Source organism: Ambystoma mexicanum, chromosome 5p (genome assembly GCF_040938575.1).
Source record: "Ambystoma mexicanum isolate Mex_15411 chromosome 5p, UKY_AmexF1_1, whole genome shotgun sequence".
NCBI lineage: Eukaryota > Metazoa > Chordata > Amphibia > Caudata > Ambystomatidae > Ambystoma > Ambystoma mexicanum.
The window spans coordinates 791,395,852-791,414,537 of NC_090930.1; the positions used below are offsets into that span (position 1 = coordinate 791,395,852).

The 18,686-nt window shown below is 44.1% G+C and overlaps 1 protein-coding gene across 1 annotated transcript in view; it reads left to right on the top strand.

The window, feature by feature from the left end:
* Positions 1-18,686, top strand: part of ITGA9 (integrin subunit alpha 9) — a 1,159,507-nt gene that overhangs the window by 265,952 nt on the left and 874,869 nt on the right. The window contains exon 11 of the mRNA XM_069613210.1: positions 2,868-2,962. Coding sequence (XP_069469311.1) covers positions 2,868-2,962 — 95 coding nt within the window. The remainder of the gene's footprint in view (positions 1-2,867; positions 2,963-18,686) is intronic.

Genomic DNA, 18,686 nt, shown 5'->3' on the forward strand with positions numbered 1-18,686 from the left:
GAATGGCCCGGTAAGTCCTCATTCCGAGGACCCGGACCCCAACGCGATTTCGGCGGCAGCCATGCCGCCAATAGCGGCATGGTTACCGCCGAACTCGTAATGAGGGCCATTCTGTTTTATTTAAAACTAGCAGTAACCCTCCGGCATTGCCCGGGTCTGTAACTGACATGCACGTGGGGGTCTGCTATAGCCTCGTGTATGTTATATTGTGTCCTCACTTCCTATTTCTGAAAAACTGCAAAATCGGCATTCTACTATACTCATTGCACAGGGTCGCACCCCGCTTCACCTCTGTGCAGGGCACTGGGTGGGGTTGGTCAAATCTCACTATCGCCAGTGCACCCAAGACTGGTATGCTGACCTCGGGCCAAAAGTTCAGCCCACCAACGGTTATGGGGCTGGAGCCAACCCCCGAACATACAAACACACTTTCACAACTATATATATAGAATATATAACATTGAAAAATTATAAGTATGTGATGCGGGTTACTCATAATTACCTGCAAACTCAGCACTATCTTTTAAAATGCCCTAGCCCACCAGTTTGTAGTTTCATATTACGATTGAGAGTAAACCAGCTCCCTCTCCTCGCTATGCGGGGGGGCCTATTTTAAAATCCCAAGAGAGATGAGAACCTGCTGTATATGTAAAGAGCCAGCAAAGTTGGAATCCCCCGCCACGTCTTTACACAGTGTATGAAACTGGGGCCAAACTACATGTGCTCGTTGGGACAGTTTGTTAGCCAGTACGACATCATTAAAATGCACCACTTTTGGCATTATTGCATGGATATGGACTCAGATGCAGTACATATACTATTGTTTGGATTATGGTCACAGATCAAATTGTATTTTCCCACCTAAATATGGAACTGCCCCTGACCACAGACATGGCCGTAGACAGGATTGGACCTAAATACACCTTTGTCCGTGTGACCCGCCACTGACTATAATCAAAATAATAGATTCGTCATTGTACAATATTGTTAAACATGGAATTACGTATGAATGTATGTGATAATCTTTCTTAACATTGGGAAACATCGAGGCCATGAGCTCGCCCCACTGAGTATTGTGAAGCATAATTGCTTGGATAGTTTGGTTTTATAGCCGAGTGTGTCAAGCTAGTGAATTTTTAATTGTGACGCATGAATTCTATCACAGTGAAATGGAAATTAACTAACCATCAATTGCAATGAAATAGAACGAAATGATATGCAATCGAATGCAACTAAGTAATTAAGTAACTGTGATCTTTTAAACTGAAGGAATAATGATGATTTCATTTTAATGTGTACTATTACCTTTATCATTATCACCATTGTTATTGTACAGTAGTGTACTGTATTCTTGGGTTTTAAATGTTTCATATGTATTTGTAAAAGTTCATTTATGAACTAGAAAACAAATAAATTAAATAAATATAGAAGATAATAAATCAAGAAATTAAAGATAGTCCCCTAACTTTCAATGCTAGGGAAGTCCACAAAAATATTTAACATAAATATATGCATTGTGTGTACAGAAAATAAACACAACCCCTCTGCTATTGTAACGCTAATGTTTACATTCAGAATGTACACAAACACCCCGTTCTATAAAAGCAAATGGGACTGAAACTGTTCCAGACAAGAGTCAAATATTCCCAAATATAAACATACAACTTGTCATCAGTTGTAGGATTCAAAAAGGCGAAACCATTCTTAGAATAATGTTTAAAACAAAAGAACGCACTTAGTTTTGCTCTGAAAGCAACGGATCTCCGCAGACCCCCACCTGCCCCCAAGAGTCTACATGGACCACCAGATGCAACATCGTAGGGCCTACCGAGCACAATGCGTCCGCAGTGTTGCCTAGGGTGGCCAACTGTCCCAAATTTCGCGGGATTGTCCCGCACTTAGGGACTCTGTCCCGCCATTTGCAGAGTGGCTGTGCGGGACGCAGGGTGTCCCGACTTTTGTCGGGACAACCTGCCTCCAGCACAGCCCCTCTTCAAACTGAAGTGCGCATGTGCACAGCACGGCGCTGCCTCCTGCTGCTTTCTTTCCCGGGGCCCCGGCTCCTTTGGAGCCTGCAGGTCGAGCTGTAACGCTCTGACTCCTGGCTTAATTGAAATGCTAATTGTTTGTTCCTGGGGTGGTGATGGTCATGTTTGCCATTAAAAAACGTGACCATCACCTCCCAAGGACAAACCCTTTGCATTTCAATTAAGCTAAGAATTAAGATCCATTAAAAAAAATTACATTAAAAAGGGGGCGGGCCAAATGTGAATGACGTGACGTCATCACCGCCTTGTGGGCAAGTGTCCGGGAAAGACCATCAAAGAGTTGGCCAACCTAGTGTTGCCGCGTCACACGCATTTATCTTCGGTGTTCCTACAACATGACATGTGTGTGCCTGAACAACATATCCTGTCCCTCCATGCAAGCTCTTGCTTTGAATGGCTCTCTGGTTAGCAGCACGTGTGGTTCTCGTGCAGCGTCTGTTCATGGCGCGAGCGTGGTACACCCAGCACTCGCTTTATTTCCCATTGCTTACTCATGCGCCTATTTATTTTAACACATTTTTTGCAGCACAATGTTTTTAATTGGGTCGTAAAACAAAAATGTAAGCAATGACACATCAATCCCCAGCTCCGATGAAGGCATTTGTGAGGGAACCGCTGACTGGAGGCCAAGCTAAACGAGCAAGCAGCTCTTGGCAGCAAACAAAGACTCTGCATTTAGCTGGGTTGATATTTCCGCACCATGCTGGTTATTGCCATTGGCTCAAGCGAGGGGAGGGGCGACGTGGGCACCAATGGGAGGGCGGATGGGGCCACAGGCATTACTGAACATTTCCTGTTACTGTTTGCATTTCTATGCAGATGTTGCAATCGGAGCCCCCAAAGAAGACGACTATGCGGGAGCTGTGTACATCTACCATGGCGATGCCGAAGGGATTGTGCCCAGGTATTCTATGGTAAGCTTCGCCGCCCTGGCTTTTTATTGGTCACTCTGTGTGTGCGCGCATGCGTGATTTGTGTGTATATTTGTGGATAAATATAAAAAGTAATTGTGTAGAGAGCACTCCTTTAAGTTTGCACAAAAGGACCCTTTGGTGCTGGAGAATGAAGATATAATGCAAAGCAAAAATAACACACACTTACACAAACACACAAATATAATCACAAACACACTTTTGTGTAAACTGTATGTGTTTGTCATATATACATACTCTACCGATACACACACATTTATATTTATTTGTAATTAATATTTAAGGTTACTTGACTCTTTACAGTCAAGGATACGAGAGGAGAAATCGATTTCCTGAGTAACTTTTGACCTTGTCTGTGAAAGTTCACCAGCTATGGCAAGCAACTGATTGTGACTCAGTCGGAATTCCATCTTCGTCACCTGTCCAACAGGGGTTGCTGCATTCAAGGGTAGCCGGCCTACAAGGGCTTTAGAGCCAGCGCAGGGTTCTCACAAGAGGCGGTGCCTCAGCCCTACTGCAAACACGCCCTCTATTTTAGGACCTGCACCCCGAGCTTGAGTGATGGTGCGTGGAACACCGAAGAACCCATGATCCCTTTGCTAAATGGGTCATGCTTTAAGGTCTATATGCAAGCTACAGATCTTGGCCTGCACACTGCACCACTACTTCACAATGCTCACTTTTACCCTTGTGCGTGCCTTAACGCATGCACATGGGCAATCAGGCCCTGTACGTGTGCACAAACTGGTGCATGGCGAACATGCAATGTGCACATTTCAAGCTGAAAGGAGTTTCCCATGGCCCTCTGTGGAGCATCCCCAAATAGGCTTGCAGACACTGACTGGGGTGCTAGCCCCTTAGTAGTATGCACTTGGAGTTTGCAGGCAGCTTTAGTGATGGCCGGATGCGGCGGCATACAGAAATCATGCTCTGTGGCCCCCGGCTGATGTGGTTGCACTTCTTGGTGCAGGAGTTTCTTTAGTAATGGTGCGCAAGGACCCAGACTGTGCCTAGCCCAGTCTGTGCCTGTCCAGTGTGCCTGTAAAAGCCTGGGGCAGTCCGGCTCCACCTTGTCCTTGACTTTGCGTGAGTTTTGTGAATTCTATGTGAATCATTTTTTCTGGCCATAGGCAGATGGGGGAGCAAGTAGGCAAAGATAATAATTCCCCCCCAGGCGTCCTTAACTCTGGAGAAATGTTCCAGCCTGTGTCACAGCTCCATTCATATCTTGTACATGTACACATTTACAGGCTATCGGCAGGACGCAGTGAATGCACCATAATGTAGACATTGTTCTTTTATTGGCAATAGAGAATACTAGAAAAAAAACTACTCGTACTCCTCACGGGTGCTGTAGACAGACATGATAACACTCTCATCAATTGTTGAAAATCAATGATCCTGTAAGTCACTGTTCCGAGTCGCTTATTGGCAGATGTTTTTTGCACTCTACAATAAACTGTATGGGTGCATGTGGCTGGCTGACATACCCCGAGCAGACGTGGAGGGAAGGCGAGATTTGGCATGCTACAGCATACTGGGACCTTCTGTGCATTCTCCCCACTTGTTGTCTCACCATTGCGCGGTGCAGTGCGTTGCAGTGCAAATATTTCAGAAACTGCGTCCTAGTGCCTTGAAATGTGTTTTTAGGCCCTTAGTGAAAAAAACGTATTTAAAAAACGATAAAAAAATAAAATGATTTTGAAAGACCGCTCTGTGAACATCTTTCTAAATCGAACTTTCAGCCCCTGCGACGCATACGAGTGTGCGCAGGGGATGACAGGCATGCCAGGACCCCGAAAGCATTGTCGGGTAAGTTTATGTGTGCGTATGTGTGTTGACTTGGGAGGGGAGGGAGCTGGCAGGGGCTGAGGGATGGCGGTTCATGTGATGAACACCTGAGATTTTGAGTAAATGCCACAAGAGAGGATGGGGATGGGGCGAAGAAATTTCATTTTTTAAAATTTTTGTAGGCCGCCTAAAATTGGGCGGAAAAAAAATCTTTTTGTTAAGCGACCTATAAAAATTGAGACAAAGACATAAAACTGTTTATTAAGATCCCATAGGGACCTTTAAGTGTTGTTCCTTGCATTGAGACACTTAAAATGAGCTTTGTCCGATCTTTCTATGGCCACATTGATGTTTTGCCGGTTTCAGGCAGCTGTCTCATGTGTGTCGCTAAAATCCGAGGAAAAGGGTGGGCTGTCCAAATGTCATGCAGACAGTAATTTCTGGAGGGTCCTAACTGGTAACTTTGCAACATTTGGTGTAGATTTGTGGAATGGTGTGGAATTGTATTAGGAACAAACTAACATATTTTCTGCTTTTCATATATCTAATTTGTTTTTTTAATGTTTTGGTTGAATGATTCATCCGTTCAATATGTATCTATTTACACAATTTATTACATACAATAAACAATGAAAGGAATAGTGAAAAAAATAAGAAATGAAAACATAAATATAAAATCGATTTTGTTAAAACAAATATTTCTAGTTATGCAATTCTTGTCTATAGATTAAGACTGAGCGCAAATGAATAAATGTACCAAGTTTTAGAACATTTCCAATGTAACAGCTCTGACAGACAATTGCATTCAAAATTATTAGTCAAGTGCAGCAACAAGGAATTTTTCTTGGTTATTCAAGATGTAAATGAAGAATAAATGTTGCGATTGCAACATGGACCATTGTTAATTTAGTATGCAATCATTTTCACCACAGTTTTTCTGTTGTCATAGTCCTACATTCTTTAAAATACGGTCTCAGATATATATTCTGCTCATTTGTTAACTCAGCACATTTACTTAGCAGATGTTTCTGATTTTCAGATTGATCTTGGTTGCAGCTGAATCTGCAGATATTATCGCTATGGGAAATTTTGCGTCATCTTGCTAGAATCTCTTTGGTTTCACAAAGATTAAGAGGAAAGCACATACAAATATTTCTGTGGTTGGGGTTAGCAAATTTCAATAAATAAAACAGAGTAGATAGACATTTTATATCATCAAATGGATTGTCTTGAAATGATTTGTAATTTCTGCACGCTTCAAGAGTGCATATCCAATCGTGATGCCACACTTTGCGTTTAGCTCGAGTAGGATTAGTCATTAGTAAATCTTTAGCGATGTCAGCTGCAGCCAATGCTGAAATAACATGTGTCCTTCAATTGCGGGCAAAATCGTGATCAGAGTTGAGCACATATATCGACAATTTACCCAAAAATGTGTTTGGTTTATCCGCCATAAGACATTTCCTTTACAGCGAGCATGCTTTTCAGTTATACTTGGCAAACAAGGAGAGCAGACCAAGTTCATATCTTAATGTACACATAGGCAGACTTTTAGTTAGAGCTAATACACATTTCCAATGGATCCCTTCAAGTTTTGTCCAAAAGGGTTCTAGTCTGTAGGGTTTGGATTCAGCCTCATATAAGATAGTTGGAGCAGCTTTTTGCACAGAAAAGGTTATAATAGATGAATATGAAACTTTCCCATTATTTGGCCGTGATTATTCTAGCTTGTGAGGTAGTTGTTTTGATTTTAATTTGTATTTCCAGTAGATAGGGCAGAACTGATGAATCGTTATTAATATTTATACCCAAGTATTTATATTCATCTGCGACTTCAAGCCTCTCACCATTTAGCAGCCATTTTAATGAATTTGTCTTATTTTTGTTCCTTGATTTGCAATATAATACCTTTATTTTGGCTGCGTTCATTTGCAGGAGATTTTCATTTGCATATTCGAATAGTGCAGATAATAGTGCAGATAACAAGTTTGTAAACCTCTTGGAGTTTTAGATAATAAAACAAGGTCATCTGCGTAAAATAGCCATGCCACAGATGCTGCACCTCATCGTGGAGGGTCAGAAATTATAGAGGCAAAGATGTTATTCAAGTTGAAGAGTGTTGATGCCAGCACGCATCCCTGCTTCAGTCCTCTATACGTATTTATAGGGGGTGATCATTTTCCATCAAGTGTAAGCCTAACTTGAATGGAAGTCCCAGAGTGTATTTGAGATATACGTTGCAGAAGGGAGGGTGAATAGGCAGCTTTCATTCGTTTTGTCATCAGCATATGTCTAGATATGGTATAGAAAGCAGACTTAAAATGTATATATGCCATATAGAGTGGCTGTTCAGTTCGCCTGATTTCCATTTTTATGGCAGTTATTACGGTCAGATTAATGGCTGTTCCAAGGCCTGGCATGAATCCATTCTGATGAGGATCGTGTAGACCATTTTCAAAAATCCAGTTGTTTAGATCCCTAAGGATGAGCCTTGAAAATAGTTTACCCAGAACGGGCAATAGGGCGGTAGTTACTCAGTGATTGATGGTTGCCCTTTTTGAAGATTTGGACAATCGTAGATTGCCACCAAGATGGAGGAATAGTTTAAGAATGTACAACCTCTGCAAAAATTTGATGTAAGACTTTAGCCCAAAGATCAGGATTGGATTTCAAGATAAGATTTGTTAAACCATCAGGGCGAGGTGCTCTTGAGGAACTTAGTTTTGATATATAAAAGAGTATATTTTCCAAGTTAAAATCAAGCAATATTCTGCTATCTGGCAGGGTGGAAATTTGAATTAGATCTTGATCATGACGTAAAGGTCCGAGAAGTGTTTTACACAGGCTTGCTCAGAAACAGCATTTATTTGCAAGGATGTTTGCGAATTGTGAGTAGCATAATTTAATAATTGCCAGATGGCTCCTAATTGTTTAGATGCAATGGTATCCGGTCATTGCCTCAACAGCCAAACCATCGACAACCATACCCTTCAAAAAAATCTATCGAAAAAAAACATCAAATGCATTTTTTTCAATGGTAAAGGGTTTAGTTTAGCAAAAATGGGTTTTAAATGTTTAAAAAATGGGGGTTGGTGGATCCCTATTAAAAAAAAATATGCATTTGATGGTTTTTTTGTCAATGCTTTTTTGTCAAGGGTATGGTTGTGAAGCATTTGTTTGCCATCTTGTTGGTACATAATAGCCTTTCTTGCCTTTATCCAATTTTTTTATTTTCTTCTTAGTTGCTGTGTTCTAATAGATCGATCTTTTACTGGTAGATTTCTGGTCAGTTTATTACTGTTTGACTATTAGATTGTGTCTGAACTTAGGCTTTGGGTTCTGTTGGAAAAGTTGCAAGGCAGCACACAAAGAGCCCATCTACGTGATCTACATATGATGAATTAAAAGCCTTAGATCTCAAGCAACAATTAAGCTTGCTCAACAGTTCGGGAGAGCAACACAAACGATTGCGCCCTCCTGTAACTATTAAATCAGTGGCAAATTTGGAATTTCTCTGCAGGAGAGAAGAGACCTTCCAGTGCCATGTTAGAGTTATTTGAACGTGGTCACTGGAAGTTTGTCTTTTGACAGTGAAGTTATCTATTCTTGCAAACATAGATCTATCAGTGAAGATGTAATCTATTATGGCATGCTGATTTTGCCTGTGCCATATCAGAATTGAGGGTATGTCGCCCTCAACTGATCCATTAAGCATTAGGAGTTCTCTACTCTCTTTTATATATATATATATATGGAGAGAGAGAGAGAGAGAGAGAGAGAGAGAGAGAGGGAGAGAGAGAGAGAGAGAGTGAGAGAGAGAAGATGAGATATGGGCTTACTCAATAACCATATTCATTAAATGCTATCCTAGAGACGGTTGCATGTATTGTTACACAGGCAGGATATGTGAGCGCGGACATATGGTCCATTGCCTCCAACATTCTTTCAATTGCACAGAGGTTTAGCGTCACTCAAAGGCTGCGTATGGGACCCAAGGGGAACAGGTTTCTTAGCAAGACATCATGGCCTAAAATGACCATTATAAAGGAAAGTTTTGTCTTGTACAGCAATTGAATCATTTCAAGTGTCAACACCAAACACAGTCACAATATGAACCAACTGCTTAATGAGACAGTAATACACATTGGCTCTCCCTTAAGGCTATGTGGAGTCAACATTGTCTTTGTTCTCACCCCACCTCACGCAAATGCTGGGCCAGCAATTGGTAAGGGGTCAAGAGTATGTGCAGCATAGGTAAAATGGTCTGAAGTGTTGGTTTGAACAAAATAGATCAGTGACATTAGGGTGCTCAGGATGCTCTACTTTGATCTGCGTGCAGTCTGCATATCACAGGTTTGAATTCTTTTGGGCCCGCCCAGCCTGGCAACATTGCACGGCAGCTAAATTGCTGCAAGTCTACTGCTAAGCAAAAACTGCGCATACAAAATAATTGCTGTCCGCATGCCCAGGATGTTCTGCTGAGATCTGCGTGCAGTCAACCTGCATGTCACAGGTTGGAGTCCTTTTGGGCCCACCATGCCTGGCATCCTTCCAAGGCAACTAAATTGCTGCAATCCTCATGGAAAAGGCTCCACGATACCCTTGTTACCTCAGAATGGGCAACTTCTCCTCTCCTACTTCCTTCTCCACCGGTGGTGTTCCCCAGAGTTCTATCCTCTCCGCTTGGCTCTTTAACATCTACCTTGCTCTACTTGCACAGATGACACACAGCTCTTTTTCAAACTTCCTGCTGACCATCTGCCATCCAGTTCTGGTGCACTTCCAACAATCTCTGCCTGTAAAACTGAGATCCTTCCCATCGGGACCCCTGCTCCCTCTTTCCCATTACTCTGGCTTTCCTCCTTGTGATCTCTCCCTGCTCCTTCTTCTCAAGCCAGAAACATTGGAGTCATCTTTGACTCCTCTCTCCCCTTCCTCCCTCACACTCAGGACATTGCCAAGAAGTCCCACTTTCAGCAGTTGCTTCTCAAAGGAATTCTCCCTTTTCTCACTTTCCCCCAGAGGCTCAATGTTGCGAGCCCTTATTCTATCTAGACTTGACTTTGCAATAGCCTCCTCCTGAATCTACCGTCTTCCACTCTGCCACCCCTTGAGCTAATCCAGAATAGGGCAGCAAGACTTATCATTGGCCTTAAGCCCAGGGACCACATCTCTCCTGCCCTAAAAAGTATGAATCGGCTCCCGGTTGCTGCACCGATTAAATTCAAATCCCTCTGCATCATCCACAAGGCTGTCTGGGCCCGGGGACCACGGTATCTTCAACTGTATCTTACTCCCTCTAGACCACTTTGTTCCTCTGGCACCAACTCTTTGTGTGTAAAGTGTTTTGCTAAACTGAGAGTAGGTGGTCCATCACTTTCCTCAGATGGCCCCTCCTTTGGGACAGCCTCCCCCTGCCTCTACGCCTTCAGCAGGACTTTCTTATATTCCAGAAGCTCCTCAAGACCTTCCTCTTCAACTCCTCCTTCCCTTCTTCTCTCCTCTGTTAATCCAACAGTTGCTGTGATTGGTGTCCGGGGCCCTTATGCATCGTCTGGGCCCTGAACCTCCCACACCCAATCGTCCCAGCTCCTGTCTTTGCTCAGCACTTGCTCTGGCACACCCTCCACCCTGGAGGATCACACTTACTCCTAACGTGGCCCATGGCCATGTAGCACTCAACAACCAAGCAGTTAATCTGTGGCTCACCCATGTGCCTGGATCCCACAGCACTTACTCCCTCTGCATTTTTCCTTGTTGCACTTGCACATTCTGAACACTCACAAGGCACAGTAGGTTCATCCTTTCCTCCTTTTCCCTCCACTGCTCTTAATTATTGTGTTATGTAATGTATTTCACTCCCTTATCCCTCCCCTCGCTCTGTGGGTGCTTTGAAACTGTATTTTACTTGCTAAATAAAGTGCCTAACAAGCAAACAATAAATAAATAAATAAATAAATAGAAAATGTAAAATGGGCATACAACACACTTGATATCCGTGTGCTGAAGATGCTCTCCTGAGATCTGTATGCAGCCTGCATGTCACAAGTTCGAAACCTTGTGTGCCCACTGAGCCTGGCAATTTTTCAAAGACAGTCAGTTTGCTGCAAGGCTACTGCAACCAGAAAATGTGCACACAAAATAGGTGATGTCAGCATGCTCAAGGTGCCCTGCTAGGATCAGTGTGCAACCGGCATGGAATAGGTTTGAATCCTTGTGTGCCCACCCAGCCCGGCTTTGTTCCAAGGTAGCTACATTGCTGCAAAGCTACTGGTAAAACAGACTGTGTACACAACATGCACACTAATAAACAGATCTCAGCCAATGCTGCACTTTTTGTCAGCTCTTGCATTGACCAACAATGACTGTTGTTATTTCGTCTACACTACCTCGACAAAGCACATGTCATTGACTACATGGTCTGCGTGCAACTCCCAGTAATATGTTGGAATCCCGGCAGGGCCGAGTAACCTGTTCATTCTTCCGACATCGATAAATCGATAGCCAATTATATGGGTGATGATCACACCCATTATTACAGGGCTTCAATGCATGAGAATTCCGGCATGAAGCACACTACAAAACTTAGTATTATTATTATTATTATTATTATTATTACTATTATTATATGTCTGTCAGTGTTGAACTAAAAATGTATTGGTGGCTAAAATAATGACACACCTTTTCAATAATGTATTGCTCTTTTTCTTGAAACACATTTATTCACATAATACATACATTTTTCCTGCACAGCATGACATAAAATGTGCTGCGGCATGCAATTTAGTGTATTTTGAGCCGGAGCACTGACACTGCTGGCATGCTTAGCATGTTGGCCCAGCAGGACCATTCCGCCAGTGCAGAGCACCCCTTGGAGGTCAGAGTGAACGTGGGTGTTTGGCCATCACTAAGATTCACATATTGAAAATGAGGAGCAAATTGATGTGCTGGAGCCTGGGCACTACTCTAAGGGCCGGGATCATTTACTCAAACTCAAGTTTCAGATTTCTGTAACCCTGTGCTTCCTTCTTGATCAATGACCAAAGGGCTTCTTAAGAAGATGTAACAAGAAGCATTTGCATAGGTAGGAAAGGTCTCTTTTCCATTACTTAGTTACAAAGGGTTTCACCCACGCGCTGCCTTTCCTACAGAAGGCCGGCGTGAATGAGAGAGTTCAGAGTTGGATTCAGACTTCCTGGGTTATTCTATACTGGGAATGGCAAATTAACCATCACCAGGGCTCATGAAGATTTTTCTTACTGACATGTACCAACAATTTGTAATGCTAGCTGTAGCAGTTAAAAGAAATGGGAAAACAGTGCATCCACTATTGTCCATAGTTTATTAGGAAATATTTCCCATGAACCCAGGGAAAAATACTTCCTCGAAATATGAATAACACTTTGCCTAATCCATCCTTAAGATGAAACTAAATGATCTGCTTCTCAGTCTCCATGTCCTGTGCCTTGCTGAAGAGATGCACAAACTGATCACACATCATAGCTTCCTGTGTAGAGAGTCTGCCCAACAATACTAACCGTCTTGAGCGAGTTGCGACTCCCATTCATACTGAAGGAACATCAAGAAGCACTCAGTGTGGTGGGTATGGATGGACCCCACAGAGACCATGGTACGCGCTTCCATAATTTCATGCGAAAGGGTATTCTCACAGCTACAATTTGTATCCTGCAATGGGCCTTCCCCATGTTTCCAAAAAGAGCCTTCAGGACTGCCTGCCACATAGCATATTTCAATATCAGTGATCTACGAGGAATGCCACTGACATGCCATATTGAACGCGATGTTCATTGTCAAGCAGTAATATTGCTTCCAGGTCATCGCTAGAGAAAGTTGAAGAACCATCATCATCTTTAGGGGGCGTTGCATTGCATTGGATAGCTCCATGGTTATTGGTTCTTCATCATCACCAGGCATTCATACAGTGCCAGATGCCTGCAACAAGAGTTCTCGCACTAAACGTAGCCCCGTAAACAGGCATTTAATCACAAGAATAGTGTCTTAATCGATATCTTCAACGGAAAAAGAATTGTGATGATCAAGGTTTTGTCTTTAAACAAGTTCCTAAGACCGTTTGGGTGGTTTACAGAAGATTTCCCTGGAGGGAAGCTACCTTTAATGTGTCTGAATTTCGAGCAGGTCTTCAGGACTCCATCAGAGATTTCTAGTCGGACTGTAGATAGTGTTCCGTTTCAATGAATTGCTAAATGGCACATTGTCCATAAGACTTTCTGCAATAGTTGGATAAGTACGTTCCCTTCTCGGCATACTGGCAATCGCTTGAGCTTTGGTATTCAGTGAAACCTGAAGTCTCTGCACATGTTTTCTGTAGTACCTATTAATGATTGCCCCTGAGAAATGTCCTACACGCAGCCACAGTGCTTCATCAGGGGTCTACTAAGATACAGCCACATCAACTCATCAAGGGTCTACGCAGATATGACCTCATTACCCCAGTCCTCATCGACCTTCACTGGGCTCCACTGCACGCACAAATCACCTTCAAGTCTTGCTGCATCATCTGTAAGGCAGTCGCTCTCAAATCACCCAGCTATCTCGTGGAGGAACTCAGCTTTTCTGGCAGACAGCGCACCACCAGGAGCCAGGACACATGCAGACTTGAAATCCGCTGCTGCAAAAATTAAAGAACCAGGAAACAAGCCTTCTCTGCCTATGCCCCAAGACTATGCAACCTCCTCCCAGTCGGCATCAGACTCACCCCCACACTCCTACAATTCCAAAAAGAATTCAAGACCCACCTCTTCAGGGAGTCTCTCCTCTTCAACACCCAGGCCTATCATGTCGATCCCCACGCCACCTGACTTGCTAGACTCCATCCACCCCTCTGCTCCCCGCCTTGCTGTACTCCTCCTCTGTGCCCCTGTGTATCTCCCCCACTATATATGTGTTCTGTTGTTACCTCTGAAAAGCACTCCATTATGCATCTGTACTGTTGCATACCTCTGTAAAGCGCTCCGCTGTGTATCTGTATTGTTGTATAACCTCAGAGGCAAGCATATAAATCCCATTCATGTTTGGATTTCATCCTCATGTGACTGAATCAACAATATGTGCCGGTGGGGTGAACTAGTGAGCTGAATGAAAACCTGGGTGTCGTGAGCCTAGTTCTGAAACAGCAACCAGCGTGGTAGCAGTCACTGACAGTACTACAATTGTATAATTGTATATTTATAAAGTGCTTAATACCAAAAGGGTTTCTAAGCGTGGATCCGGGATTCAAACCTGTGCTGCTTTGCAACGAGCACGTTGCCACTGAGCTATACTACCCATGCCATTAACAACAAACAATAGCGCTGTGGGACTTCCTGCCTACCAATAATGGATCAGATGATATCCCACTCCAGTCCACCACAGACCACCTATTAGCTACTGAACCAGGCTGTATCCATGTTTGGCATTCCCAGCACCTCACCAACTCTTCAGAGTGGTACGGGGTAGTTGAGGGTGTTCAACGCTGCCGAAAGAACAAGCAGTATCAACATGGCAGCCGTTCCTGCATCGTGATTCACGAATATCCAAGGATTATGTTTAGAAATCATACAGGGCAGTTTCTGTGAAGCCGCAGGTCTATCCCAAACACTGAATAGTTTGACAATCAGGGTGATGGTCCAAAATCGATCCATATTCTCCAGATACACCATCACACTTTCTGAATCCTGAATTGGGAAGAGGGCAAACAGGACTGCTCCCTCAAAAGCGGCAAGAAAACCCACGTAACATATCAAGACTGGCAAATGTCAAAAGCAAAATCAGGAGTCATTTATAGGGCTTCCATATGGAATAACATCTGCACAAAGTGTTCATGAAATGTCTCCACAAATGATTTCACGCTGACCAGCAAAGAGAACCAGAGAGAGGTAAAATAGGGAAACGTCAGCGACAAACGAGAAGGAAAGCTAAAAGAATGAGAAAACAAAGTAGGACAAGGGTGAAGGATAGAGGAAGTTGAGGGCAAGAGGGTTGGGGAGAGATTCCCTTTAATGAAGCAATAGAACCCGAGGAGGGGAGCATTACCATTCGGGTAATGCCCCTGGAACGATAGTTATAAGCCCGAGCGAAGCGAGGGCTTTAGCATAGCTCCGGAGAATTACACAACTGGTAATGCCCCCCTCCGAGGGTTCTATTGCTATTAATACAACGGCACGTTGTACTGGGGTACTAATAGCAATTGTTTTTTTCTCAACTCGAGTAAAAAAAGAAAAGAAAATGGCCGCCACAGATCAGGGAGGAGGGACAACGTGTAGTCCCTTCTTCCATTCCATGGTGGCCATTAAAAAAAAAGTAAATAAAGAAAATGGCTGCCAAGGATTGAGATGAAGGGACCACCCGTAGTCCTTTCTCCCTTTCCAGGCAGCCAGACGGAGAAAGGAAATGAACTGCAAAGGACGCAGCATGCGTCCCTTGCAACTGTAACTCTTACCTGGCCGGGCCAGTCAGATTGATTGTAACAATCTGATTGTCCCTCGTCGGGTACTAATAAAAAATAAGTCAATTCGTCGGTAGATCAAAAGGAATATTTTCTCATTACTGCCAAGTAAAACAAATCCACATTCTAAAATAGAACCAGAAATATGAAGTGTCATCCAGCCAGGGTGCTCTAGTCACAGTGTCTTCATTCATACAACAGGTACTAAGAGCAAGACTGGAAAGAATCCCATTACTCGGGATGCATAGACAACCAATGGTACAGTCACAGGGAGATAAAGAATATTCAGTGTGTCTGGCACAACCCGTGACAATCGCACAGCCCGTGAAGAGGCAAAAGAAATGATCCAGCGCCCCAACTGATCATGTGAACAGAGGTGTCCCTCACCTTTACCCTTCAACTAAACGAGAGTGTAGAGGAGAAGACACTCTGCATGCATCCTCGGACCCTAAGGTCAGTGTGGCTACCTTGCAAGTGATTCAACCCAGCAAGATAGCTCGGCGAGTTAAGTGCTTGCTGACAGACATCAGTGTTCTGCCTGCAAGACACATGCTCAAATCACGGCACGACCAACTCACTCACCCCTTTATTGTTCCCTGGTCGAAATATTGAATATCATCAAATTGGAGAATAATAACACCTGTTATGGCAGTGCTCATGTTCTGGAGGACTCGTTTACATCATGAAGGCTGGAACAGCTTACTCTTGGCAACTCACAGCTGTGGTACAACTGTTGTGGCATTGGGCGAGGAGAGAGAAACGAGGAAGAGTGCAAGTCTGTCGCGAGGAGGAAGGGGGGGCTTGCACAGGATTTGTTTGGGGTTGCTATTTAACTGGGTTCAACACCAGTAACAGAGAATGCTGCATCATGGTGAGTTTGCCTTACATAAAGTGATGTAATGGGTTATGTAAATTGGTGCCCTGTGATAATGTCCATCACGTGCACGGTGATTTATCCAGTGCCTGCAGAAAACTAGCATGGTGGGCACCACGTGGCATGCAGCCAGCCCACTGTTCCCCATAATATTGAATTGTTTTTTTTAGATAGGTACAAAGAAAATAGGGCGCTCGGCAATTGGGACTCTCGGCTAGCGTGCACCTGTTCAGGGCTCATAAGAATCTGACGAGGTGACGTTTGGACGTGAAGTCACGTGGTCTCGCGCAGTATCAGGCAGTGAGCCGGCACTGCTGCTAAACAGCATGGGCCTTTCAGCGTCTGCTGCTCTGCCGCCCCTATCGCAGCTCTCACGGCGCAGTGGCCCGCAGATGGGCCCTGAGATGCGTCCTCGGCACGCAGGGTGTCACTTCAGCGGCGCCCTATCTTGTCGTCGCATACCCAGCGAGGCTCGAGTTGTTTAGACAGCAGTGGCCTTATCTCGGCAGTGAAGTGGATACAACTTGTCCCACGTGCTTTGGCTTGTTTATTTTTCTTGATGTGAAGCTTTCTGTAGTGGTTTGTGTGTTCATTTTTTTCTTCTTATATTGCTGATCAACATTTCTTTTTCCCGCCATTTTCTCTTGGTTGTTATATAAGAGGCAGGTGGTTTTTAGGGCGGATGCGCTCCCAAGGGAATCTTCAATCCTCTTCAGTGTGACCCTGGAGTCTGATAAGGCACAGCAAGTAGCTCTTCCTGTGTCTACAAACAGTATCATGTCCCTGTATCCGGCTTTTTTCTCCATAAATTTGCCAACACACCCCACTGTCTCTCAGTCGCTGGGTAAACATTCTTAGATCATTTTCAGACACATCTCACCCACGAAGCATAAAGTATTTAACAACTACCACATTGCCACGCTGCATTCTCCCTCTCCTAATCACACATTACTTGCAAACCGCACAACTGAACACTCCTATCCCACCACAACCCACTGCCCACCAGGCACTGCCTCTTTGATATGATATGTAATTTATAACGCGTCTGCCCACAAGTGTTTTTAGGCGCGTTCAATCGCCTTTCACCTGAGATGGTCACAACCACACAGACACACACCTTTCTACCACTAATTACTCCTTACCCAGGAGTACCTCTCTTAATCTTCCTCCCTCGCCATTATCCCCTTCGTGCACTGCTTTCCACATTAGAACTGCTTCTGGGCACATTTACCACTTTTCCAGCCCCATATGCCACCTCCACAACAGTACACTTCACTTTCACCACCGCCATCTCCCTGCCACGGACTCTATCTCCTAAAAACAAGCGATCTTTTGCAACACAAACTCCTCACTGGACTATATTCTCGTGCCCAATCACCCTCTACCTACACAACAATATACTACACTTTCACCCCTGACAACCCCTGCAATGCACCCCATGTACCGCTCACAAACCACCTGCGACCAAAACATCAGTACATTTCACTTGCACCATAACTTCCTCCCCCAACCTGCACCAGCAATCCCATCCACCCTCCCCTGCCATGTCCATAATGACATACTGCTCAGACTTCTCTGAATACACCTCCACATAAGGTACTACAGATTCAGCAACTACCACCTACATACCAATCCTGTGTTCCAAATCCCACACTGCGTGCCTGCTCCATAACTACACATTCCACTTTGCTCCCTGCCACACCGCACCCGGCACTGCAGCACTCACCCACCCTCGTCTTGGCATTGCGGGAACAAACAATGCTTTCTTCACCATCATCTGCCCATTCAGCTCTTCATCTCCCAATCCACATGGCTCTGCCACATATCCACATGGCTGCCCATTTATTTGTTTGCACCTATCACTCTAACCAAGGGTACACACTCCAAGTGGCAAGCTACTAGCCAGGCATCAAAAGCCGTTGACCCCTCCAGTTCTCCTGATGCACACAGCACACCATTCCCTGCACGCCGAGACAATTATCACTAGACAATGGCTAGTAGTGGCAAGTACACATTTGGAGTCTTGAATATGACCATTAAGTATAGAGGAGGGGTCCCACCGACCCCCGATTCTTCTGATTTCAATTTGAAAAGAGCTTGGCGGAAGTAAAACAGCTCCTTAAAGTTTTATCATAGAATTAAACAGTGCACATATATTTGGACAGCTTTGGAAACAAACCTGGTGGCTGCATTGAATCAAACCTTCCTGCTTCATTTATTTTTCAGAGTTCTTTAACATTCACAGTACAGATCACTCCTCATTCTCAAATACTGCAGAGATCTGCATGTCCTGGGCCGCAATGAACACGGGTCCCTAAATTCGTCTGCCCCACCCCCTCGAGGGGCTTATCATCCTTAGTAGACTAAGCTAGAAATGTACAGCACATTTCTTTTCCAATATTCTCCAAAGCCTGATGTGCAGGCGTAGGAAAAACCTCAATCGCTTCTTACTTTGCAATTTGAAGAAGAGCTTTTGGGACAACAAGCACTCACAGTCCCATCCTGCAAGCATAATCATAGATAATGTGAGAACCCCTCTCAGACCTTTGAAATCTCCCTCTCTCTCCCACATCAGA